We start from the raw sequence: 25689 nt of genomic DNA, 5'->3' as shown, positions 1-25689 counted from the left end.
TGGGTCCTAGAGCTTGCGAGGCAGGCGCTGGCACCACTGAGCTAAATCTCCGGCCCCTTACCTTCCAATTCTTTGGTCAGAGCCCCAGATTCAAAGAGAAGCAGAGGCTTTCCTTAGCCTCAGCACTCCCAGCTGTGAGCAGCTGTGCCCTGCCGGTTGCTTGGCCTGTGTATCCCTGTGAGCAGAGAGTGATGAGTTGCCATGTTTAAGTGGGGGCCATTCGTGGGCCTAGGAAGAATGTAGGGCTTGATCCCCATGCCTCCTCTTCCCTCTGCTCTTATCGGTGGGTACTGACTCCAAGTCCCATCCACAGCACTGCCTGCAGCCCCCTTCAACATCACAGTGACAAAGCTCTCCAGCAGCAACGCAAGCGTGGCCTGGATGCCAGGTGCTGATGGTCGAGCCGTGCTTCAATCCTGTACAGTGCAGGTAGGCTGAGGGGCCCGACAGGCTGCCCGGAACTGCCCGTGCTCCTTGTAGTTGCATAGCTGACGCTTAGTGGTAGTGGCATCATGCTTACTGCCTGTGGGGCTTGTGCCGAAGCCCTCTGCAGGTGCTTCTCCTTAGTGGAAAGAGCCCAGGACCCCATCTCTTATCATAGGGTGCTCTGGCCACTGAGAGACCCTACAGATTGGCTCAAGCCTGTGACAAGGCTGGAAAGCAAATCACTAGGGCAGCTTTGGGATACCTGCAAGAGGGGATTGTGTGTGTGTGTGTGTGTGTGTGTGTGATGATACTGGGAGATTGACATGGTATGCAAGTGCTCTATCACTAATCTATAACTCCAGCCAGCTCCAGAAGAGTTTCCTTGTGTGAGTGAAATTTGTTGTTGTTGTTGTTTTTGGTACTGGGGTTCAAACTTGGGTCCTTGCGCTTGTGAGGCAGGCAGTGGAACCACTGAGCTAAATCCCTGGCCCACGTGTGTGAAATTTTTGATGCATCTGATAATCTACACTCTTGCATTCTCTTGCCTCACCCCCCTCCCCCATGCCGAAGAAGATGAGAAGATGTTTGAGCCCTGGAAAGTAGAAAGAGGGATAAGGTGGCACCATGACCCAGAGGCAATACAGCCTTGCTCATTTTCATTTTTGCTCAAAAGGGGTTTAATGAGAAGCTTTTTTGTTTGTTTGTTTTGAGACAGGGTCTCACTGTGTAGTTGGGACTGACCTGGACCTCACTATGTAGCCCAGGCTGATCTTGAACTCACAGTGATCTGCCTGCTTCAGTCTCCCGAGTGCTAGGATTACAGGTGTGTGCCACCACGGCCAGCCCTAATGAGAAGCTTTTGAAACTGTTCTTAGAGTTCCCTGGGCAGCATGAGCTCCTGCTCTAGGCTGTACCATTTAGAGGACCCTACACTGGCCCGGCTTTGGCACAATCCTTGCTCTTGGGTAGAATCTCCAGGGCCAAGGGCACAGGTCCATCTGTATCATCCTTATTGCCATGCCATACTCTTGGCAGTCCTGGGTCTGACTGCAGGGCCTTGTGGGCTCTGTCCCGGTCCGTCTTCCCAAAGGGAACCATGTTGTGATGGGTGTGTGTTTAGAGGCAACTATCTGTGAGCAGATGGGTGCAGAGCCTGAATATGCAGCCATGTTGTCCACACCTCAGCCCCTCCTAGTGACCCTCACCGAGGGGCCAGCTCTTCCATTGCTACCACCCTGACCTGGGACTCCCAAGGGTTTGGAGAATTCTAAGGGTAAACCTGAATTTCCAGGTGATTTTGAAGATTTGTCAAGATATCAAGATGGAAACTTTTTAATAATCTGTCAAGTAAGGGCCAAGATGTAGCTCAATGAAAAAATGCATTTTTGGCATGCACAAGGCCCTGGGTTCAAGTTCCATCACTGCAAAAAAAAAAAAAGTGAGCTGATTTTCTTTTTGTTTTGTTTTTGTTTTATACCAGGGATTGAACTCAGAACCTCACACTTGCCAGGCAGGCACTGTGCCGCTGAGCTACATCCCTGGCCAGCTGATTTATAATGTTAAAATATGTAGACATACAGTTCTTTTTTTTTTTTTTTTTTTCTGGTACCAGGGATCGAACTCAGGTCCTTGTGCTTGCAAGGCAAGCAGTGGAACCACTGAGCCAAATCCCCGGCTCTAGACATATAGTTCTTGGATCTCTGCACTCTGGCACTAGGCCCCCAAAATATGTTGAGGGCCTGGTTCAAAGTGCCATGGGTTCAGTTTCCCCTGCCTTTGAGAAGCTCTGAGACTTTGAGATAAACAAGTACAAGTGGCAAGTACTTTGGAACAGCTAAGCACAAAGTACAAAGTGGCAAGAGTTTTCTGGAGTTGAAAAAGGGATATTTACAGCTAGCCGTGGGGGTGTACTCCTTTAATCCCAGCACTCTGGGAGGCTGAAGCAGAAAGATTGCAAGTTCTAACAGCCTGGGCAACCGAGTGACTTAGTGAGATCCTGTCTTAAAAAATAAAAAGGGCTGTTTATGTAGCTCAGTGTTGAGGCCCTGGGTTCAATCCCCAGTATCAGAAAAAGAAAAGAAAAAAGAAGGGGAAGGGAGAGAAAAAAGGAAGGGAGAGAAAAAAGGAAGGGAGGAATTTGCACTGAGTCTTAAAGGATGAATAGGGCAATGTTAGGATGCATCCATCTCATTCCAGACAAAAGAAAAAAAAGGAACAACACCTGTGGAGTGGGGAGGTATAGAACCAGGGGTGGGAGTTTTAAGTGCTAATGGTGGCACACACCTGTAATCCCAGCACTCCAGAGGCAGAAACAGGAGGATAGCTGTGAGTTAGAGGCCAGCCTAGGCTACTATCTACCATACCTATCCCATTGTCCTTCTCACCTTGGGACCCTCCCTCCTTTACATCATTCCTTTTCTGTTTTTCTGTAGGTAACACAGGCCCCAGGAGACTGGGAGGTCCTGGCAGTTGTGGTCCCTGTGCCACCCTTTACCTGCCTGCTTCGGGACTTGACACCTGCAACCAACTACAGCCTCAGGGTGCGCTGTGCCAATGCCTTGGGGCCCTCTCCCTATGCCGACTGGGTGCCCTTTCAGACAAAGGGTCTAGGTAAGTGACTCCCAGAACAGAGGGGCTGGACATGACTGGAGCCAGGGAGGGGTGAGTTGGTTCCAGTTTTGAAAGGAGCTACCTGAGGGAGAGTTCAGGCTTCATGGAGCCAACATTTATTGAGTGCCTGCTGTATACCACTGCATATCTCTGTGTATTTTGGTAGTTCAGATAATTAAACTGGAAAAGATAATGTGGTGATGAAGAGTGCCCTAGAAAACCCCCCTGACAGGATCTGAGAGGTCTGAAGGCTAACACAGAAGCCATGTGAATGTTTGGGGTGGGAAATGGCTACAGGGAGAGGGCAGAGCAGGTGCAAGACTGAGGAACTTGTTCCAAGTTCACTCACTAGAAGCCTGCTTGACTTTTGAGAGGAATGGGGGGGTGTGAGGCATTACCATGGTGATGAAAACAGCCTGGCTGGGGTGCTGCTGTGGCTTAGGCTTCTCCCCAGTGGTTAGAGCAGTCAGAGCCATAGGTGAGCTTTTTCCCCATCCCTGGGCTCTCTGAAATGGTCAGCTTTTGGCTGCTGGCTCCAAATGTCTGTATAGGATAGTGATGGTGGAGAAAAATCTTCACTTTTTCTCTCTGGATATAGCCCCAGCCAGAGCTCCCAAGAACCTCCACGCCATCCGCACAGACTCAGGTCTCATCCTGGAGTGGGAAGAAGTGACCCCAGAGGGCCTTTTGGAAGGTCCTCTGGGACCCTATAAACTTTCCTTATTTCAAGACAATGGAACCCAGGTAAGATAGACAGATTCCTCTACTTTGTGAGATCCCAGAGGATCAACCCTCAGGCCCCAAGCGTTAGGAAGCGCTTCTGAATGGCTCACTGCAGGGCCTGGGCCCTCCACTCCCCCAGAAGGATGCCCCTCTCCCCCTCTCTGGCCAACCGCAGCCCTTGGATTCTGCTTCCCATGGAAATTGAATCCTGTAGCCACTCAGTATGTAAAGCAGGAAGCACATTCTGGCACCAGCTGGACCAAGCACAGATAGGGCTTTATCCCTAGCTCCCCCTTCCTCCCATCCCCCACATGCAGGCTTGGTTCTGTGTTCCAGAGAGGCCTGTGCTCTATGGCCTGGAGTAGGACTATGGTGGTTCCCTGAGGCTGATTCCTCCTCTGGTCCCTAGGCTCCCACATTCCTTGCTAGAACTTTTTCTGTCCTCTGGCCCCAGCCTTAGCCTTCTTCTCAGCCTCATTGTGGGGTGGGGCTTTCCTGGCTGCAGGATGAGCTGACAGTGGAGGGGACTAAGGCCAATGTGACAGTCTGGGATCCCCAGAAGGACCTGATTGTGCGTGTGTGCGTCTCCAATGCATTTGGCTGTGGGCCCTGGAGTCAGCCACTGGTGGTCTCTTCTCACGACCATGCAGGTGAGGTAGGGGTTGGGGGTGGGTAGGGGATCAGAGCTTTTGAGGGCAGCAGCCTGGACTGGAGAGGCGAGGCTAGTGGCACCTGCCCAGTAGGCTCCCAAACTCAGTCAAGCAGTTGAAACCATAATTGTCATTTGCTCATTTTTCTTCCCTTGCTCTAAAACTGGCATGGAAATCCCTGGTCACGGTGTAGTTCACAACAGCCAGGACCTGTGACAGTCTAGGTAGAAACTCTTGGATCACTCTCTGGAGTTTTGTTTTGTTTTTTTGTTTTTGTTTTTTTGTACTGGGGATTGAGGCAGGTGGCAGCACCACTGAGCTAAATTCTCAACCCTGGAGTCTTGTTTTTTTTTCCAGCAGTACTGGGGATTGAATCCAGGGAGTGCTGAGCTATATTCCCAGTTGTTGTTATTGTTAGTATAATTTTGAGGCAAAATCTTGCTCACTTGCCCAGGCTAGCCCCAAATTTGAGATCCTCCCACCTCAGCCTCCTAAGTAGCTGAGATTACAGGTAAGTGCTGCCACACTAGGCTTTCTCAAGCCTCTTTAACCTTGGACCTGAGTCTCTTGACCAGGCCAAGCTCCCAATGGAGAAAGTCCCCAAGGGACCCCTTGGGGTCAGCCTGGCTCCTACCGCTGTCCCTCCCTCACACAGGCCAGCAGGGCCCTCCCCACAGCCCCACATCCTGGGTGCCTGTGGTCCTGGGTGTGCTCACAGCTCTGGTAACAGCTGCTGCCTTGGCCCTCATCCTGCTTCGAAAGAGGAGGAAGGAGACACGTTTTGGGTAAGGGAGTGGAGCCATGAGGGGAGGCAGGTAGTGACAGAATGCCTTGGAGCTGCCCTCCATGTCCTCGATTTCCCTTTAGGCAAGCCTTTGACAGTGTCATGGCCCGAGGGGAGCCAGCTGTTCACTTCCGGGCAGCCCGGTCCTTCAATCGGGAAAGGCCGGAACGCATCGAGGCCACACGTGAGTGGTGGAAGATTGTGGGAGGGGAAAATGGGCTGCCTGCCCTGTCCGTATTCCTTTGCCAGTTCGTTGATTTCACCAATATGTTTGAAGCATGAGGAGTCCCAGTACAGAGGAGTGGAAAGACACAGAGACCCTCCGCAAGGAGAGCTATGCTCTGTGGGCCTGGGCCGTGCAGTAGGCAGGCTGGGGTTTGGCCGGAAGCAGAGCTCCTCCCCTTTCTCACCCTCCTCCCCACAGTGGACAGCCTGGGCATTAGCGATGAGCTGAAAGACAAGCTGGAGGATGTCCTGATCCCAGAGCAGCAGTTTACTCTGGGCCGGATGCTGGGCAAAGGTGTGTGGGCTGTGGGGCTGGTGTGGGTGTGCCTACCCCGGTGGCTCTGGGTCTTCATTTGAGGTTGTAGACTTGGATCAGCTCCCATAATCGAGATATGCTGTAGGCTGCAGAGTCAGGGCCGCTTGGGGGAATGGTGGCTGGGTCCGGGGTGTGCTGAGGAGCTGCTCCCATGGTGCTCTGCTTTAATGAGAGGCAGGGGAGACTGCACCACCAGATCCAATGCCTTATGTCCTCGTGAGGGATCATCCAGGAGGGGAAGGAGTGGGGACCAGGAAGCCAAGGAGACCTCTGGGTTGGCTTGGTTTCTAGGAGAGTTTGGTTCAGTGCGAGAGGCCCAGCTGAAACAGGAGGATGGCACCTTTGTGAAAGTGGCTGTCAAGATGCTGAAAGGTGAGTGGAGAAGAGGCGTTGTGAAGAGAGGTCCCTCCCCAGTGGGAGCAGCCCTGCAGCAGGCTCTGCCTGTGCCTGAGATCTTGTGGGAAGAACTCGTGAGCCCTCATAGGGTCTGTCTGTAGTGAGTAGTTCAGAGGCATGGACCCCCAGCACTGCTCTCTGCAGGCGGCAGTGATGTCCCCAGTCCAGTCCTGGCTGCTTACTGGCGGGCCTGGGTGTATTGGGCTGCTGGACTGTCCAAGCCAGAAGGAGGGCATTCACAAGTAGGGGAATTGTTGCATAGGAACGTTCCATGGGGTTCCTCCTGCTTACAGCAAGACAGGTTCCCTGGGTCCCCTGCAAAGCTCCAGATAAGGGTTTAGAGTCAGAGCTCCAGGCACATCTCATTTTGTTCCCTCTCCACCCCATCCACTTCTCCCAGCTGACATCATCGCCTCAAGTGACATTGAAGAGTTCCTCAGGGAGGCAGCTTGCATGAAGGAGTTTGACCATCCACATGTGGCCAAGCTTGTTGGTGAGTCCACTGTGTGGCAGGCAGATAGAGAACAGGGCTAAAAGTCGTCTGTTCCGTCCATGTGAGCCGGCAGCCTGTGAGGAAAGTTGGACTTTACCTGGACTAACCGGGGGCAAAATGGCAAGGAGGGTCCTGGCCAGCATCTGCTTGTGCTCTGGCTGAGACCAGAGATCTACTGTGGGCAGAGGAGGAGGGAACAGAGAAGATGCCTGAGGATCTAGCAGCAGCAGCCGGAACCCAGCCTGTATAGACCCCAGGACAGAGTGGGTGGGACCTGGCACATGGGGACTGACATAGATAGCCGAGCTGTCCTGTGACTTCACCCTCCCTTGTCCTCAGGCGTGAGTCTCCGCAGCAGGGCCAAAGGTCGCCTCCCCATCCCTATGGTCATCCTGCCCTTCATGAAGCATGGGGACCTGCACGCCTTCCTGCTCACCTCCCGGATCGGGGAGAACCCCTTTGTGAGTGCCTGGGTGGGTATGGTCAGGAGGAAGTGGGTAGGAGAAGAGGGCTTGGAAAGAGATGAAGACCCTGCCGAGAGGGGCTGAGTGGCTTGAGCTGAGGATCTGGTTGCAAGAAAGAGGGTCTGACTTGGTTCCATTTAAGCTAATGTCCTTTTCCTCCCAAGGCTATGTGGGAATTTTAGGCTGGGCAAGGCCCTTTCTGGGAGAACAGGCTTGTGGAGCTCCAAGCGGGGGAATCTTGGTTCTCAGGTCCTCTCTCAGACTTGCCAAAGCCTTGCCTCGGGAAAGCCCTCCATCCCCTTTCCTTCTTTTCAGTCATTATGAGGACAATCTTTAGGTCTGTCCAGGGAACCCCATTCGTCCTGCCCCAGCTGGGTAGGCAGGTCCAGCCTGAGCTTGCTGTGTCTACCTACCAGAACCTTCCGCTCCAGACTCTGATCCGGTTCATGGTGGACATTGCCTGTGGCATGGAGTACCTGAGCTCCCGGAACTTCATCCACCGAGACCTGGCTGCTCGGAACTGCATGTAGGAATTCTGGAGGGCTGGGAAAGGGGACAGCAGCAGCTAGTGGCAGGCGGAGCCGGCTGATCTCAGCTCTTGCTTGTAATAGTACCTGCTGTGCATGGGGAGAACCTGGGCGCAAAGTCTTTTTGAGCATGGAGGAAGGCTGAGCCTGCCTTCCAACACCCCTTGCAGGCTGGCAGAGGACATGACAGTGTGTGTAGCTGACTTTGGACTATCCCGAAAAATCTACAGCGGGGACTACTATCGTCAGGGCTGTGCCTCCAAATTGCCTGTCAAGTGGCTAGCCCTGGAGAGCCTGGCAGACAACCTGTATACTGTGCACAGTGATGTGGTGAGTGGGGTAGCACAGATGAGGCGGTGGTATGGACGAGTGTTGGCCTGGGACACTCACAGGCCTGGCCAGGTGTTCTCTCTGCTTTGGCTACCTAGTTCTAGCACCTCTGAGCCCTAAAATGTGCTTACCCTAAAGCCCTGGCTCAGGAACCCTGGTGACACCTTGCTCCCCAACCTCTGCTCTGTCCCAGTGGGCCTTCGGGGTCACCATGTGGGAGATTATGACTCGTGGGCAGACGCCATATGCTGGCATTGAAAATGCTGAGATTTACAACTACCTCATTGGCGGGAACCGCCTGAAACAGCCTCCGGAGTGCATGGAGGAAGTGTAAGTACTGGAAAGGGCCATGCAGGAGGAAGTGGGAATCCGGGGGTTTCCCCGGCTGGCTGCCCTACTGCTGCTGGCCCCGCTTCCCACCCTCTATGCCCCATTCATCTGCCACCTCCCTGTTCTCTCTCCTTTTCCACCCCATATTTCTCATTCAAACCTTTGTTAGTCGTTCTAGTTTCTCCAGTTTCTAGGGAAAACCAGGAACCCCAGGACAGAAGGCACAGAGTCGAGCAGCAGTGCAGGTTTCCCTGTCTCTTTCCTCTTCCTTGGGCCTCCACTCTGAGGAAACCTGGTGGCAGATCTCTCTTGCCCTGAGACGGGGCCAAGCAGGGAAAACAGGGTGGCTATTCCACTCTGCTAGCATGGCAACAAGGGATGGGAGCTGGGTTCCTTTCTTAATTTTGGCCTCTTGGGGGAGTGGAAGGGACTCGGAATTCTGCAAAGAAGGGAACGGTTGCCTCCTTTCCCCATTGCCAGCCCAGGCCCTGGGGAACAGGGCAGGGTTGTGGTCCTACCCACTGCAGCGTGTTGTTGTCAACCTCCTGCAATGAGGTGGTGTAAGTGCCATTCCTTTTAGGTGGGCGCTGAAGGTATTCTTTCAGATAATCCTCTTCTAACACTAAGAGGAAAATACTGTTATTGTCCCCATTTTGTGGATGAGAAAATAGGATTAAAGAGGTAAAGTAACATGGTCGAGGTCACACAGCTATCACATGAATGAGTTGGTATTGGAACTGAGATCCCTGTGGATTGTAGAGTATATGCTCTCCACCATGAAACCAGCTGCAATTGGTCTGTTCTGGTCTTAGCCCCTGACTTCATCCAAGCCGGGATGCCCCTGGCCCCTCAGAAGACCTCTGGCTAGTACCAGTGGGGTGGAGTCCACAGCGACCTGGGGAAAATAGGCTCCTTTTGTGGCGGTGGCATTAGACTCTCTAGCGGATTGAGGTGGAGGAAGGCAGGGTCTGAGTGGGACCTTTCTCCAGTGTAGGTATTTTGAGGTGCCCAGAACCTCATGGATGGGTACCTGAGATGGAAATCTGAGTACACAAGCTAATCTGCCCCTCCTGTTCGTTTGGGGCTGTTCAGGGATGAATAGGGACTGGAAGCTCAGGTGTCCCTGAGGCTCAGCCTGTCGTGGCCCTTCCTGAAGCCCCTGGACAGCGGGCAGAGGCCCTGGCTTAGCTTCTTCCGGCCGGGGTTGCTGTTGTCTATGGAGGGTGGGCAGTCATTGGTGGACAGGTGCCAGCTGGCTCCCGGCATAGTCTAGAGCATGGATCCTGGCTTGGCCATGTACCCCTGGCCCTGGCCCATTCCCACGGCCTGCCAAGTGTCTGGTGAGATTCTTCCTGTCATGGGGGCCCTCTCAGAGGGCTGATGTGAGAAGCATTGCTCTGATTATAGGATGTTTGGTTTGGTTGTTGAGGCAGAATTTTGCTGTTCAGTCCACTTGGCCTAGAATTTCCCGTGTAGCTCAGGCTAGTATTGAGCTCATAAGCCTTATGCCTTAGCCTCCCAAGTGCTCCCATCCCATTGTTTTTTTTTTTTTTTTTAATACCAGGGATCAAACTCGGGTCCTTGTGCTTGGGAGGTAGGCAGCGGAACCACTGAGCTAAATCCCCATCCCACATCCCATTAGGTTTTAGGGGTTGTTTTCTTTTTCTTTTTCCTGAGTTCATTCCTAGGGAACAGTGATAGGCTGCAAAGAATCTGTAAGGCTCCGAAAGTAGTCTACACAGGAGGGTTTCTGCCAGGGGCAGAAGGCTGGAAGTTCTCCTCAAGTTCTCAAAGGTATCTGGACCATGAGGAAGGATTTAAGAGTACTTGTGTGGGTGCTGCCTCATGAGGATTTGGAAAAAAACTAAGCCTAAGTCTAGGGCTAGGAGGAGCTCTGTGGAAGAAACTTGCTGAGCATGCCCAAGGCCCTGGGTTCTGTCCTCAGGACTGCAAAACAAAGAGATTGAGACAAACCAAGCCTGACTCCAGGCCGAATTCGATGAGACAGAAATTCTCTTAGTACCACCCCAAGACAGTTTAGGAGAAACTTAGGACCAGCCCACCTGGCTTCAAATCGTGGCCCTATTACTTTCTTTTTGTTGTTGTTGTTGTTGTTTTTTGAGACAGGGTCTCACTATGTAGTCGAGACTGACCTGGAACTCACTATGTAGCCCAGGCTGGTCTTGAACTCACAGCGATCCTCCTGCCTGAGCCTTGCAAATGCTGGGATTACAGGCGTGCGCCACCATGCCTGGCTCGTGGCCCTATTACTTTCTTTCTGTGTGACTTTTGTCAGAGTTCCTTGGGCCGGGGATTTAGCTGTGGTGTTGTGCCTGCCTTGCAAGTGCAAGGTCCCAAGTTTGATCCCCAGTACCCCCCACAAAAACAAAGTTCCTTAACCTCTCTGTGCTTCAGTTTCCACATTTGTAGAAGTATGGCTTTTTCCTTCCCTCCCTTCCTCTTTCCTCCTTGTTTCTTGTTACTGGAGATGAAACCCAAGAATGGTGTACTGCTGATCTACATCGCCAGCCATTTTTATTTTTTATTTTGAGACTAGGTCCCTTTTGCCAAGCTGGCCTTGAATTTATGATCCTCCTACTTCAGCCTCCCATGTAGCTGGAATTATAGGTGTATACGACTGAACCTAGCTAGGGATTGCTTTATTTCATAGATGTTATGAGAATTAAATAACTTAATAAATATGAAATACTTAGAGGAGTGCCTGATACATACTGAGGCTCCCAGAGTCCTGGGATTACAGATTATAGGTGTGCACTTGGCTGGGCCTCTGCTTTTTTTCTTTTTCCTCAGTACGGGGGATCGAACTCAGGTCCTTGAGCTTGCGAGGCAGGCAGCAACACCACTGAGCTAAATCCCTGGCCATTGGGCCTCTGCCTTTGAAGGAAGGGCTATTCCCTCCCCTTACTCTTCTCTCTGCCGAAGGTACGATCTCATGTACCAGTGCTGGAGTGCCGACCCAAAGGAACGACCCAGCTTCACATGCCTGCGGATGGAACTGGAGACCATTCTGGGCCACCTGTCTGTGCTGTCCAGTAGCCAGGACCCCTTGTACATCAACATTGAGAGGGCAGAGGAGCCCGCCGAGGGCAGCAACCTGGAGCTGCCCTGCAGTGACCAACCTGGCAGTGGAGCTGGGGATGGCAGTGGCATGGGGGCAGTGGGAGGCACCCCCAGTGACTATCGGTACATCCTTAGCCCCAGGGGGGCAGCTGAACCGCCAGGGCAGGCTGAGCCGCAGCCGGAGAGCCCTGTCAATGAGGCCCAGAGGCTGCTGCTCTTGCAGCAAGGGCTCCTGCCCCACAGCAGTTGTTAGCCTGCAGGCAGGGCCAGCCGGGCTGCCCAGGCAGTAAGGGTGGAGGCTCCTGTGGAAGCCCTCCCGAGCTGTACTGGGGCCTGGACTCACCAAATCCCAATCCCAGTTCTTCCTGTGGCCGCTCCATGGCTTGCCTGGTGTCAGTTCAGGCCTTGGCTTGGAGAATGTGGCCCAGGCCTGGTTGCCTGAACTCAGGCAACTGGCAGGAGGGAGGGGGTGGTTATGTTTCCATGGCTACCATGGGTGTGGATGGCAGTGGGGGGAGAATGGATGCAGCCCTGTGGGCCCCCACCCTCCAGCTGAGTTGCCCCTGCTGCTTTAGTGCATGTCTTGAGCCACCAAGCCTGGGGGCTCAGTGATGCCCACCACATTGGGGTTTAAAGGCCAGGTTTGCCCCTCCTAGGCACAGAGATGCCCTTGTATTCCCTTGTAGGTAAGAATTAGAAAGGGGTTAGTATAGGCAGATCCCAGTGGGACACTCTCAGGCAGGTCTGAATCCTTGTCTCTACCTTGATTCCCACCCTTCCTGTGCTGGGAAAGGTGGTGGGAGGGTGCTTTCATGAAGCTGGCTGGGCCTTCTGCAGCGTGCAGGGTGCCACTGAGCTCCTCAGGAAGGACAGGAGGGGCTGGCCCCGGAATAGGGAGGAGGAGCACAGGAGCCCTTGTCCAGGCCCCATAGTCTGTCAGAGCATGCTATCAAAACTCCTGAGACTAACAGGCAGCTGTGTCTGAGCCCAGCCCCTCCACACTAACTGGAATCTTCTGTCCCAAGTCTCCAGAGAACAAACAGGCCTTCGAGCTGGTGTGGGGAGCTGGTGTGGGGTGCCGGTGAGGGGTCTGCCGGGCTGGGGGAGCCTCGTGGGATGCGTGGGGGCAGGCCCTTGTTGGGTGGACATTTTCCAAGCTGTTACCTGCTGTTTAAAAACAAATAAAATCGAAGACTAAAGAACCAAGGCTTTGCCTCATAAATGTTTGTTTTTTTTTTCAGATCACAAAAATGAGGCATCTCTGCTCGGATAAAAGTCTGAAAAGAGATGCCAGAATGTTAGCAGCTGTTGTCTTTATGGGAGGTGATGAGGGGGGCATTTTCTTCATGTTTTCCAGTTTCTGCATTGAACACAAAATGCTTTTGTAATTAGATAAGACCCCAATAAGTCTCACCATTATTAGAGATAATACATAGTTCTTTGCAAGACAGTTAGAAAAATGCAGAAATCATAAAAGATGCCAGTTACCCATAATCCTACCATGCAGTGATAACTACCATTAATTTTTAAAATTTTTATTTTATCCCATCCCTTCCCGCCCCCTCCCATTCCCTATGTACAAAAGCTTTGTCTCCATTGCACTGATCTTTTGAAAATGCAAATATTTTGGCAAGGTTTATTTTTGTTGGGGAGGATTGGAGATTGAACACAAGGCCTTCACGTTGGGCCATGTATCCAAACTTTTTTTTAAAGCAAATCCTTTGTTGGTATACACAATAATGACAACACTTATAGGGAATTTGCACCTGTACATGGTAAATCTTGCTGCTTCTGTTTCCATTCCTACCCTCCATTCAATTCCTCTTCCCTTTATTTAAAAAAACTTTGTTAAGCCAGGCATGGTGGTGCATGCCTGAAACCCCAGCACTCAGGAGGCTGAGGCAGGACAATCACTGAGTTCAAGACCAGCCTGGGCTACATAGTGAGTTCTAGGCCAGTCTCAACTACATAGTGAGACCCTGTCTCAAAAACAAAACAAAACAAAACCAAAAAGCTTTGTTTCCATTTTTTCCTGTTTTTTTCTTGTCCTTTCTCCTTCCCCCTTGTCCTCTTTCTCATTTAAACATTTTCTTCCTATTTCCCAATATCTGTTTAACAGTTTGATCCTTATTTTCTCTTTCAGTTTCTTGCACCAGAGAAACAATTTAGTATTCAACCATGTGTCTGATTTATTTATTTATTTATTTTTGGAGGGTACCAGGGATTGACCTCGGGTCCTTGTGCTTGCGAGGCAGGTGGTGTGTCTGATGTATTTCATTTAAGAGTATGGTCTCAAAAAAACAGTGTGATCTCAAGGTACATTCATTAGCTATAAATGTCTCAAGCTCATTCTTTATGGCAGAGTAGTGCTCCATTGTATAAAAAAATCTGTTGATGAGCACTTGGGTTGTTTCCAAGATTTAGCTATTACAAATTGTGCCACTATAAACATGGGTGTGCATGTATCGCTGTGGTGTGATGCTTTTAATTCTCAGGAAGATACCAAGAAGGGGAATGGCTGGATCCAATGGAACCTCTAGTTTTAGTATTTCAAGGAATCTCCACACTGATTTCCATAGTGGTTGCACAGTCTACACTCCCACCAGCAATGGAGTAGTATGCCTTCTCCTCACAGCCCCACCAGCACTTGTTACTGGTTGATTATTTATTTCGGGACTAGGATTTGAACTCAAGACCTTGTGCTTGCGAGGCAGGTGTGGTACCACTGAGCTAAATCCCCAGCTCCTGGTTGATTTCTTGATAGCAGCCATTCTTTCTGGAGTGAGATGGAATCTCAGCATTGTTTCAATTTGCATCTCTCAAATGACCAACGACGTTGAACACTTTTTCATATATTGATTTTCCATTTCTACTTCATCTGAGAAGTGTCCCAGACTTTTTTTAAAAGACAGTATTGCTAAATCACTAAGTTGCCCAAGTTGGGCTCAAACGCGATCCTCCTGCCTCAGCTTTGCAGAGTGCTGAGATTGCAAGCATGTGCCACCGTGCCCAGTGATAAAGTTCCTTATCTAGGAAGAAAGAGGCTGTCACTGTGGGTCTCCTACCCTTTATCAGGCTTTCCTGCCACTCTTGGGACTAGAGGCTATCCTCACCTTGTCACACCTGCCTGGAAATGTGAGAAATTTCCCAGGGAATAAGTGGCCAGAGAGAGCGATGAATCTCTTGAGAACTAGAAATAAGAGTAGTGGGGTGGGGTTGACTTCCACATAGTTTCACCTGAACTATGTAGCTTAGCTTTCAGAGCAAGCTAAAAACAGGAGGTGTGGAAGTTGGGACCCTGGTGAGGGCACTGGGAGACACTGTGGAACACAGGTGTTGCTTTGCCAGCCCAGGGCAGTGAAAGGGACCAGCCTTTCTGAAAGCAAATATCCTGAAAAACCTGTTGCTGCTTCTCCAATTCTGATTCCCACCGAGATCATGAGAGAGAATTAACTTCCAGGCAAATAGCTTTCAGAGTTCTTCCTGTGATTAGCTTCTTTTGGTATGGGGGATCAAACTCAGGACCTTGTGCTTTTGATGCAGGCATCAGAACCACTGAGCTGAGTCCCGGCCCTTCCCGTGATTAGCTTTAACTGCCAGTGGCAATTCTCTGTGAAGTAAGGCTGGGAATTATGGATGGGGAAGAGCTTCCTCTCATGCAAGTGTCTGCCACTAATGGGTGCCTGTATAGTCCCATGTCCCTGGCACAGGGTTTCATGTGCACTCTCATTTAATACAGCAATCCTGCCAGTAGAAGAGAGAACAAATTATCTGCCAGAGGTCGGGCGGAGAGGCAGCGTAACTTGTCCGTGGTTACGCAGCTGATGAGTGGCAGATTCAGGTTTAAACCTCACTGAGTCAGAAATGGAAACTGGTCTGGGGGTTTAGCTCAGTGGTGCCACCGCCTGCCTTGCAAGGGCAAGGACCTGAGTTCAATCCCTGATACCAAAAACAAACAAACAGAAATGGAACTTGTGCAACTCCTTCCCCCACCACTCCAAAGAACATCCTTTGATTTTGCTGTGATCATTCATCTTTCACGCTTTTGAATGAATGCAGGTCAGTAGTAAGCACACTTCAAAATGCATAGGAGCAGGACATGGTGGCACATGGCTGTAATTCCAGCACCTGGGAGGCTGAGGCAGGAAGATTGCCACAAATTGGAGGCCAGCCTGGAATACATAGTTCAAGCGAAGCCCGAACTGCATAGCAAGACCCTCTCAAAAACAAACAAATAAACAAACAAAACGTTCCCTTGAAGTTCTTGTGTTGGAAACATAATCTCCAAATTCACCCATTGGTGGTATTAGGAGGTCCAGCCTTTGGGATGTAAATAGGGTTAGATAAGGTCATGAGGATGAGGCCCTATGAAAAAAAAAAAAAAAAAAAAAGTTTAACAGCAACTGTCCTTTTATATTTCCCACACAGGTGTCACCTCCAGGTCATCCTATCAAAAACCTGCTCAAGGTATCTATCTCAAGACTTCCTTGTGCAGGGCTTTGAGAACTGTGCATGTGTCCTGGAATGAATAGATCACACCTCCTTTCCTATCTATTCCTAAACATACCCTACTTCCTGTTGGGTATATATGGTATAGTATGTTGTGATGGTTTGAGTGTGTGTGAGTTGGAGACGAAGTTTCTGGGTTTAGTGTCTTCCCCATTCCAAGCTTAGCTAGGTTTTGTGAGTGAGTGTGTGTGTGTGTGTGTGTGTGTGCGTGTGTGTGAGATAGGGTCTGGCTATGTAGTTCAGGCTGGCCTCAAACTCACAGAGATCCTCCTGCCTCAGCCTCCCATATGCTGGGATTACGGGCATGTACCACTACAACTAGCCAACTATGGGGTGTTTTTTGTTGTTATTGTTTTTTGTTTTTTTGAGACAGAGTCTCCCTCTGTAGTTCAGGCTGGCCCTGAACTTACTTACCATGTAGCCCAGGCTGGCCTCAAACTCATGGCAATCCTCCTGCCTTAGCCTCCTGAGTGCTGGGTTTATTTTAAATTTTTATTTATTTTTTTGTGTCACTCTGTAGTTCAGCCTGGCCTTGAACTCACTATGCAGCCTAGGTGGCCACAAACTTATGGTGATCCTCCTGCCTCAGCCTCAGGAGTGCTGGGATTCTAGGTATGCACAACCATGCCCAGCTTTAATTGTGTTTTTACATTTCTGAAGATTGAATTCAGGGCTTCCTGCATGCTAAAAAGTAATCGACCACAGAGCTACACACTAAAATTCTCAAGAGTTTTGGTGGTTTTTGTTTTTTTGGTGCCAGCGATCAAACTCAGGACGTTGGGCTTGGAAGGCAAGAGGCAAAACAACTGAGCTAAATCCTTGGCCCAAGAGGTGTTTTGTTTTGTTTTGAGATGGGCTCTCCATATGCAGTATAGCAGAGACTGGTCTCAAACTCACTACATGGCCAGCCCAGGCTGGCCTGGAATTCAGCAGTTCTCCTGCCTCAGTCTCCAATCTCTGGGACTATGGATGTGTGGTAGGTTTAAGCATAGTTTTAAAACTCCTATATTTTCTTCTAGTGCTTCTAAGATTTATTCTTTAGTCCCTCTTTCCTTTTCTTGTCCTTTCTTTTTCAGTGCTGGGCACTAAACTCAGGGCCTTTGCAATAAGCTATAGTCCCCAGGCCCCTTTTTATTTTGGAGGGACAAGTTCTCTCTAAATTGTTAAATTGCCCTAGATGGGCTCAGATTTGCCATTCATCTACCTCAGCCTCCCAAAGAGCTGATTAAAGGTATGTGCCACCATGCCTGGATGCTGGTATTTTCCTTTGATTCTTCTGATATTTATTTTGGGAATTTGGTGGTGGGGGTACCAGGAATCGAACTCAGGACCTTGTGCTTGCCAGGCAGGCATGGCATTGCTGAGCTAAATCCCTGGGGCTATATTTATTTTGGAGTAAGAAATTAAAATTGGCCGGGTGTGGTGGCACACACCTGTAATCCCAGCAAGAGGGAAGCTGAGGCAGGAGGATTGCCACAGGTAGGCCAGCCTGGGCTACATAGTGTGTTCAATGCCAGACTGAACTGCACAGTGAGACCCTTTCTCAAAAAAAAATTAATTTGTTAATAATTAACATATGTATTTTTTATTTTTTCCAGACTCTACCTAATTTCTACTCCCCTCTCCCTTTTCACAGTGTTAGGGATTGACCCGGGGCTTCATGAAAGGCAGGTGAGCATTCTACTACTATCCAACCCTTCTGAATTGTACTTTGAGATAGGGTCTCACTAAATTGCCTAGGCTGGACTCAAACTTGTGCCATTCCTGCTTTAGCCTCCTAAACATCTGGGATGATAGGTGTTCGCCACCCCGCCAGGCTCCATTTCCACATATAGAAACATCACGTAGTTTTCTTACGTGTTCCTCTGATGTCTCTGCAGTGTTCTTCCAGGTTTAACGAGTACCGGGGCAGGACATGGCATGCTCGCAGCTTTCAGAAGGAATGTGACTCTCCCAAGGGTTACAGAAAAACAATTTGCGGATAGTGTCGTCAGCAAGGTTTGCCCTCAGAATCACAGCCCAGGATCTACCTGCTTCATCTTTCCAGGGGGGAGGGTGGGGCTGAAGCTCTGAGTACTGGGAAGAGAAGGAACAGGCTGGTCGGCTCTTTTTTTTCTGCCACAAGTAATAGGCCTCAAAACCCTGCTGATTCCACTTTCCTAGTCCTTTTTCCTTCCTTCCTTTCTCTCCACACCCCCTTTCTTTCCTTTCTAAAAACTGTTTTTGTTTTTTGAGAGATGATCCTGCCCAGGTTGGCCCTGAAATCAAATTCAGGGCCTATAGCATGCCAGGCAAATTTTCGACCACTGAACTATTTATTCCCCCAATCTTTTCTTTTCTGGTTTTTTCTCTTTCTTTCTTTTTTTTCCTTCTTATCGGGGATCGAACTCAGTACCTTGGGCTTGCGAGGCACCACTGAGCTAAATCCCTGGCCCTGTTTTTGCTTTTGAGACAGGGTCTCCCTGTGCAGTCCAGCTTGCCCTTGAACTCACTATGTAGCCCAGGCTGGCCTTAAACTTATGTAATCCTCCTGCCGTAGCTTCCCAAGAGTGCTGGTATTACAGGTATGCAGCACCACACCTGTCTTCCTCCCAGTCTTTCCAATTTTCTTTTTCTTTTTTTCCTTTTTCTGCCTAAACAACCCCCACTCTACTCTAGCAGCATCCTCAGACCTCCCCAGCCAGTGTGGGATGTGACTTCTGAGTTCCCACTGCTCCTCTGAGATTGTAATAATTATATCACGCTAAGTAAGTAAGTAAGTAAGTAAATAAATAAATAAATAAATAAATAGGGCTGGGGATTTAGCTCAGTGGTTCTGCCACCTGCCTTGCAAGCGCAAGGTCCCAAGTTCAATCCCCAGTACCAACCCCCCCTAACCAAACAAACAAACAGCAAATAAATAAATTAGAAACTGGGAGCTGGGCATGATGGCTATCCTAGCCCTCTGGGAGGCAGAAGGTTAACAAGTTTGAGTCCAGCCTGGGCAACTTAGCAAGACCCTGTCTCAAATAATAAATAGCAGCAAGTGCTGGGGATCTGACTCAGTGCAAAGGGCCTGGATCCAACCCCCAGTACCCCATACACACAAAAAATCATTTTTTACTTGCTAAAATTGTCTTTATAAAATGCAGCAGGGCATGATGGCATACTCTGGGAGACTGGGGCAGGAGGATGGGAAGTTCAAGCCCAGTCTGGGCAAATTAGGGATTTAGAGGGGCTGTTGTAATGCGAAAAATAAGAAGGGGCTGTGTTTTTATCCCTAGTACTGGAGGGGAGGGGATGGGGACCAGGAAGAAGGAGGAAGAGGAGGAAGAAGAGGGAGAGGAGGAGGCAAGGAAGAGAGAGGAGGAGGAGGAGGAGAAAGAGGAGGAAGTGGAGGAAATATTTCTACCAGTGCTTCCAAGAAGTAGCTTCCCAGCATCTGCACTGTCTGGAAATCAGGTGTTGCACACTTGAGCATCACTTGAATGGCGTGGTCTCTCCCAGCCTTGCTGTTGTTTCTTTTAGATCCTGGGCTCTTTTTGCTACCTGTTAGTTAGCTGGTGCTGTAATCATCGCTCCTCACTCTGTCCAAGCAGAAATACCATGCTTGGTGGCACATGTCTATTATCCCAGCACTTGGGAGGCTGAAACAAGGGGATCTCTGTGAGTTGGAGGACAGAATGGACTACACAATGAGTTCAAGGCCAGCCTGAACTACATAGCGAGACCCTGTCTTAAAATTTTTTTAAAAATTTTAATTTTGGAGCAAGTTCTCCCTAATTCTCTAAATTGTCAAGGGTAGACTTGAACTTGGGCTCCTCTGCCTCAGCCTCCCAGTGCTGCCATGTGCTGCCATGCCTGGCTGAATTTTCCTCACATTAACACATTTAACCTCTTCACGATAGTCTGGGGTGAAGAGTCTTTCTGCTGTTGTCATTTGCCTGTTGTCATAGTTAGGGATCCAACACAAGACTCCTACTGTTACCACCAGCTCCACTGCCAGCCTCCCGGAGTAGACTAATAATCCCATTTCGCTGCAGGAGCGCATGTACTACTTTCCCGGTGAGACACAGCAACTTCCTGCACCACCTGCATAACAGCAAATCCTCTGCTTTCGTCTCTTAACCAGAAAGCTGTTTTGTGAAAATTAGTACTACTTTTTCTTTTTCACTGCTGGTATCTGCCCTGGAACACTGCATGTTCTGGGCCAGCAACTGCTGTGCCACAGCCCTGCTGGAAGGGCTGTCACCCTCACACCTCTGTGTGGAAAGGGAGATCTGAAATAATCTCTTAATTTAAAAATTAATTTTTAGGGGCCGGGGATTTAGCTCAGTGGTTCCACCGCCTACCCTGCAAGCACAAGGTCCTGAGTTCAATCCCTGGTGCCAAAAATAAATAAATAAATAAAAAGTAATTTTTGCTGTGTCAATTGAACCCATGGTCTTGCACACACGAGACATCGTTTTGTTATTTTTGTTTTCTGTTTTTTGAGACAGGGTCTCCATGTAGCCCACACTGACCTCGAACTCACAGCGATCCTCCTGCCTCAACTTCTTGAGTGCTGGGATTACAAGTGTGCAACACCACTGATATTTTTAAAATTATAAAATATTTTGAACACTCAGAAGAATTTTGAGGTAAGTGTAACAAACTCCTATATATCCATTACCCAGCATCAAGAAATCTTAATCTTTTTCCTTTTTTATTTTTTTCATGCTAGAGATAGAATCCAGGGGCTTGCTGTACAGTACCATATGCTCTACCACTATTTTACCCCCAATCCTGATTTTATTAAAGAAGTAAAGTCTAGGCCAAACCTGTTGGCACATTCCTATAATCCCAGCATGGGGGAGGCTGAGGCAGGAGGATTGCCACAAGTTTGAGGCCAGTCTGGGCTACACAGTGAGTACAAGTTCAGCCTAAACTTCAAAGTGAAACCCTATCTCAAAAGAAAAGAAAGAGAGCCTAGGTAGACACATTTGAAGTCTTCCACATACTAGATATTACTGCTCTCTAATCTGTGTTCTCACTCCAGACATAGATTACTTGAAATTGGTTACTTTCCCTGTATGTTTTATGCTTTTGCTACATTCATATATCCACAAGCAAAATATAAATACATTTATTTAATGAATTAACTGCTTTAGTAGGGATGGAACACAGGGCCTTCTCATTGAACTGCATGCTGAGCCCTATTTATTGATTTATTTATATAGAGATAGGATCTCACTATGTAGCCCAGGCTTTCATCAAACTCACAGTGATCCTCTTGCCTCAGCCTCCTGAGTGTTGGGGTTAAAAGTGTGTATCAAGGGCCGGGGATTTAGCTCAGTGGTTTTACTGCCAGCCTTGCAAATGTAAGGTCCCGAGTTTAATCCCTGGTACCAAAAAGAAAAGATAAAAGTGTGTACCACCACAGGCAACTTGAATCCTTTTAAAAAATATCGTTTGAAGCTGGGCATGGTGGCGCACGCCTGTAATCCCAGCACTAGGGAGGCTGAGGCAGGAGGATCCCTGTGAGTTCGAGACCAGCCTGGGCTACATAGTGAGTTCCAGGTCAGTCTCGACTACATAGTGAGACCCTGTCTCAAAAAACAAAAAAAATCATTTGTGTGCTGAGGATTTAGCTGGTGGTTCCACCACCTGCCTCAGAAGCACAAGGACCAGAGTTCAACCCCTGGTACACACACACACACACACACACACACACACACACACACACACACACAATTTCTTTGTTTGTTTGTTTGAAATCTAGTTCAGGGCCTTGGGCTTGCCAGGCAGGCACTGCACTGCTGAGCTACTTCCCCAGCCCATATTCTTTATATTTTATTTGAGGCAGGGTCTTGCTGAGTCACTAAGTTGTCCAAGCTGGACTCAAATTTGAGGTTCTCTTGCTTCAGCCTCCCAAAGTGCTGGGATTGTAGGTATGTGCCATCATGCCTGGTTTAATTTATTTTCATGATTTGCCCACTTTCATATGTAGGTCTAGTTCAGCCACTTAAACTTCTGCATAAAGTTCAAGTTCATTCTATGAACACAGCACAATTTGTTCATCATCCTGTGGATGGATATTTCATTTCTACTTTTTTGTAATTCAGATAATGCTACTGTGAACTTTTGTTTTGTTTTGTTTTTTGAGACAGGGTCTCACTCTGTAGTTGAGACTAACCTGGAACTCACTGTGTAGCCCAGGCTGGTCTCAAACTCACAGCAATCCTCCTGCCTCAGCCTCCCGAGTGCTGGGATTACAGGTGTGTGCCACCATGCCCGGTGTGAACTTTATGTTTTTATTGTGCTGCTGAGCAAGTGTGCTATCAAGCCACACACCCCACCTTTTATTCCCCAGCAGTAGGAATTGAACCCAGAGCCTTCCATATTTGAGGCAGGTGCTCTACCACGGAGCTACAATCCATCCCTTTTTAACTCTTTTCACAATTTTGCTTCAATTCCATGACATTTATTTTTGAATGGGGCCTCACTGTGTTGCCCAAATTGGCTTCAAATGCACAATCCCCCTGCCTCAGGAACAGCTGGCATTACAGACTTGTACCATCTTGCCTTACCTTTCTTTCTTTCTTTTTTTTTTTTTTTGAAACAGGGTCTTACTAAATTGAGACTGACCTGGAACTCACTTTGTAGCCCAGGCTGGTCTGGAACTCACATCAATCCTCCTGCCTCAGCCACTCGAGTGCTGGGATTACAGGTGTGCGCCACCACGCCCGGCTGCCTTTATTTATTTATTTATTTTCAGTACTGGGGAATGAACACAGGTATACTACAACAGCTACATTTTTTTTTTTTTGAGACAGAGTCTCATTAATGTATCCTGGCAATTCTCATGTTTCAGCCACTTGACTGGGACTACAGGCTTATGCCACCAGCCCAGTCTGGATTTTTTTTGTGTGGGGGGAGCTGGCCTCCAATTTTCCATGAGCCTCCTGCCTCAGCCTCCAACGTGCTGTAACTAGAGGCATGCACCATCATACCCAGCTCCAGTCAGACATTTTTGCTTAAATCTCCTTCTAACCTGAAAGAGAGATTCTCAAGATGGACCCTAGGACTACTGTGGAGATCCACTTGCCAGTTACTCCAGAGCCCTCAAAGTGGCTGTATGAATGACATTTCCCCAGCAGTGACTGAGAGTTCTTGTTACTCCACATTCTCAGTAGTATTTAATATTATCAGATGTTTTAATATTTAACAATCTGATGGGTGCGAAATGTTATCACTAATTACTTGGAAGTTTGGGCACATTTTCAAATATTTATAGGATACCAGGATTTTCTTTTTTTGTCTATAGACTTGGCCCATTTTTATGTACTGACTGTAGAAATTCATTACATGTTCTGAGCTAATTTCATGTCAGTTATATTCATAACACAGTCCTCTTTTAATTTAATTTAATTTTTTAAAGACATGCTATGTAGTTCATGCTGACTTTGAACTCGCTATGTAGCCCAGGCAGGCCTAAAACCCGTGGCAAACCTCCTGCCTCAGCCTCCCAATGCTGGGATTTCAGGTGTGCACCACCATGCCTGGCTGAAACAGTCTTCTTGTGATTTGTCTTTGTATGTTATCTTTGTTGTACAGAAGTTTTCTTTTTCGGTACTAGGGATTGAACCCCCGCCTTCACACTGAGCCACTTCCCTAGCCCTTTTTATTTTTATATTGGGACAGTTTCTTGCAATATAATCCAGTTGGCCAGCCTGGAATTGGACCTTAGATCCTTCTACTTTGGCCTGCGGAGCCCATGAGGCCTGGTTCCATCCAGTCTGGGGCTCCCAGTCTGTTTCTGGCCCCGCCACGGCCAGCCACTGGCCGCAAGTGCAGGAAGCGTGGGGTCCCTGAGGTGCAGTGCTTGGGCTGGGGCTGACCAGCCAGCCCTAAGTGCAGGACTCACTGGCACTGCAGCCTTCCCAAGCTTTTCCCTAGAGCTAAGGGCTCCATGGGCCTGGCTTCCAAGTTTCCTTGGGAAGAGGGTTTCTAAAAAGGCTGCTCTGTCATTAAATATTAAATTTACAATATCCACTTCCCTGCAGCAAGCTGCTTCATACAAAGTCAGAGCTCCATATTCTAGTGATTGTTATGGTGGCAATGCCAGTTTGTTGTTTTTGATACAGGATTTCCCTCTTCCCTCCCCTTCTCCTCCCTCCTCTTTCTTCCCTCCTGACCCCTTGCTATGGATGAAATCCAAGGCCACATTTCCAACCCCATTGTACCAATTTCTTTTCTTTTCTTCTTCTTTTTTTTTTTTTTTTTTTTGTACTGGGGATTGAACTCTAGTCCTTGTAATTACAAGGCAAGTGGTAATTCAGGTTGACCTCAAAATCACTATTCAGCCTAGGCTGCCCTCTCAACTTGTGGAGATCCTCCTGCAGAACCTGTGCCATCCCAGCCAGCTCTATCTAACTAAACTCCCTATAATAGGAGATCACAGGGAGATCTAGGCCAGACTGGGCCGCATAGTGAGTTCAAGGAGATAGAAATTAATGTACACTCAAAAAGGGACTGGGCTGTTAAGGAAGTCAGCAAAAGTTAGAGATATCAGAATTGTGGCTGGAGCCTCATCCGAAGAAGGCCAGGCCTCAACATAAAGTTCCAGGGGTCGGACTTGCATCCTTCCCTGTGGGATCAGTAGAACTGTACAGTAATAAGTACCAGATATGCATCAGATGGGTGAGCAGAACACCTGGATCCACCCTTCCCAAAATACTCCTGTTTTAGAAGTCATAGAGTAGTGTTAGTGGACATCCTTGTCATGTTCCTGGTTTTAGAGTGAAAGCTTTCAGTTTTTGTCTATTTAGTATGATGTTGGTTGTTGGTTTGTCATAGATGGCTTTTAGCAGATTGAGATAAAGACCAACTTCCCAACTTATTACAACTTTCTGTGGGGTTTTTATTGTGAATGGGTATTGGACTTTGTCAATACCTCTCCATCTATTGAGAGGATCATATGGTTTTTATCCTTGGCTCTGTTATAATATGGTATATCATATTTATTGATTTGTGTATGTTGAACCATCTTTGCATCCCTTGGATGAATTCTTCTTGGTCGTGGTGTACAACCTTCTTGATGATTTGCTACATTCTGTTTGCCAGCATCTTATTGAGGATTCTTGCATCTATGTTCATTAGGAAGATTGGCCTGTAGGTCTGTTTTTTGGTTGGGTTCTTCTCTGGTTTTGGTATCAGGGTAATGCTTGCTTCCAGTTATGAATTTGGGAGTATCGCTTCCCTTTCCATTTCATGAGAGAGTTTGAGAAGTAGTGGTATTAGGTCTCCTCTAAATTTCTTGTAGAATTCAACAGTGAATCTGTCAGGGCCAGGGCTGGGGATGTAGCACAGTGACAAGCATGAGGCTCTGAGCTTGGTTCCCAGAATCAAAAAAGGAAAAAAAAAAAAAAAAGTCTGGCAGGGCCTGGGCTTTTCTTTGTTGGCAGATTTTTAATTACATTTTCAATTTCATTGACTGATATTGGCTTATTTAGAATTTTCAACTACTTCAACTTTGTGATCACCCCTTACAGCAAGAGGTGGAACACGATTACTAATATTTCTAACAGCTACTTTGATATTATAAAGCTATCCAGGGCCAAGGATTTAGCTCAGTGGTTCTAGTGCTTGCCTCCCAAGTGCAAGGTCCTGAGTTTGGTACAAAAAAAAAAAAGAAATTATAGAGCTATCCAACAGAATCACTCCTGCTGAAAAGCATGCTTTCTGTCACACGGTTCTGTTCAAGAAATAGAGTATGTTTAATATTTGTGACCTCGCGAGTGTGACCAGCACATCTATGTTAGGAGGAAGTAGGAAATATATACAGTAGAGTGACATTTATACACT

The 25689-nt window shown here is 48.4% G+C and overlaps 1 protein-coding gene across 2 annotated transcripts in view; it reads left to right on the top strand.

Annotated features, from left to right (window-relative positions):
* Tyro3 (TYRO3 protein tyrosine kinase) overlaps nucleotides 1-12582 on the top strand; it is a 16666-nt gene extending 4084 nt beyond the window's left edge. For both annotated transcript variants that reach the window (XM_010624734.3, XM_010624733.3), the window contains 14 exons: nucleotides 314-429; nucleotides 2859-3036; nucleotides 3635-3780; nucleotides 4265-4409; nucleotides 5065-5194; nucleotides 5277-5377; nucleotides 5618-5713; nucleotides 6026-6106; nucleotides 6531-6623; nucleotides 6963-7084; nucleotides 7504-7613; nucleotides 7785-7944; nucleotides 8138-8274; nucleotides 11218-12582. In XM_010624734.3, coding sequence (XP_010623036.1) covers nucleotides 314-429; nucleotides 2859-3036; nucleotides 3635-3780; nucleotides 4265-4409; nucleotides 5065-5194; nucleotides 5277-5377; nucleotides 5618-5713; nucleotides 6026-6106; nucleotides 6531-6623; nucleotides 6963-7084; nucleotides 7504-7613; nucleotides 7785-7944; nucleotides 8138-8274; nucleotides 11218-11608 — 2006 coding nt within the window. In that variant the 3' untranslated portion in view covers nucleotides 11609-12582. The remainder of the gene's footprint in view (nucleotides 1-313; nucleotides 430-2858; nucleotides 3037-3634; nucleotides 3781-4264; nucleotides 4410-5064; nucleotides 5195-5276; nucleotides 5378-5617; nucleotides 5714-6025; nucleotides 6107-6530; nucleotides 6624-6962; nucleotides 7085-7503; nucleotides 7614-7784; nucleotides 7945-8137; nucleotides 8275-11217) is intronic.
* Nucleotides 12583-25689: the final 13107 nt, after the last annotated feature.

The sequence above is a fragment of the Fukomys damarensis genome, unplaced genomic scaffold (genome assembly GCF_012274545.1).
Source record: "Fukomys damarensis isolate Sample0158 unplaced genomic scaffold, DMR_v1.0_HiC HiC_scaffold_17, whole genome shotgun sequence".
Taxonomy (NCBI): Eukaryota; Metazoa; Chordata; class Mammalia; order Rodentia; family Bathyergidae; genus Fukomys; species Fukomys damarensis.
This window is presented reverse-complemented; position numbering and strand designations above follow the sequence as displayed.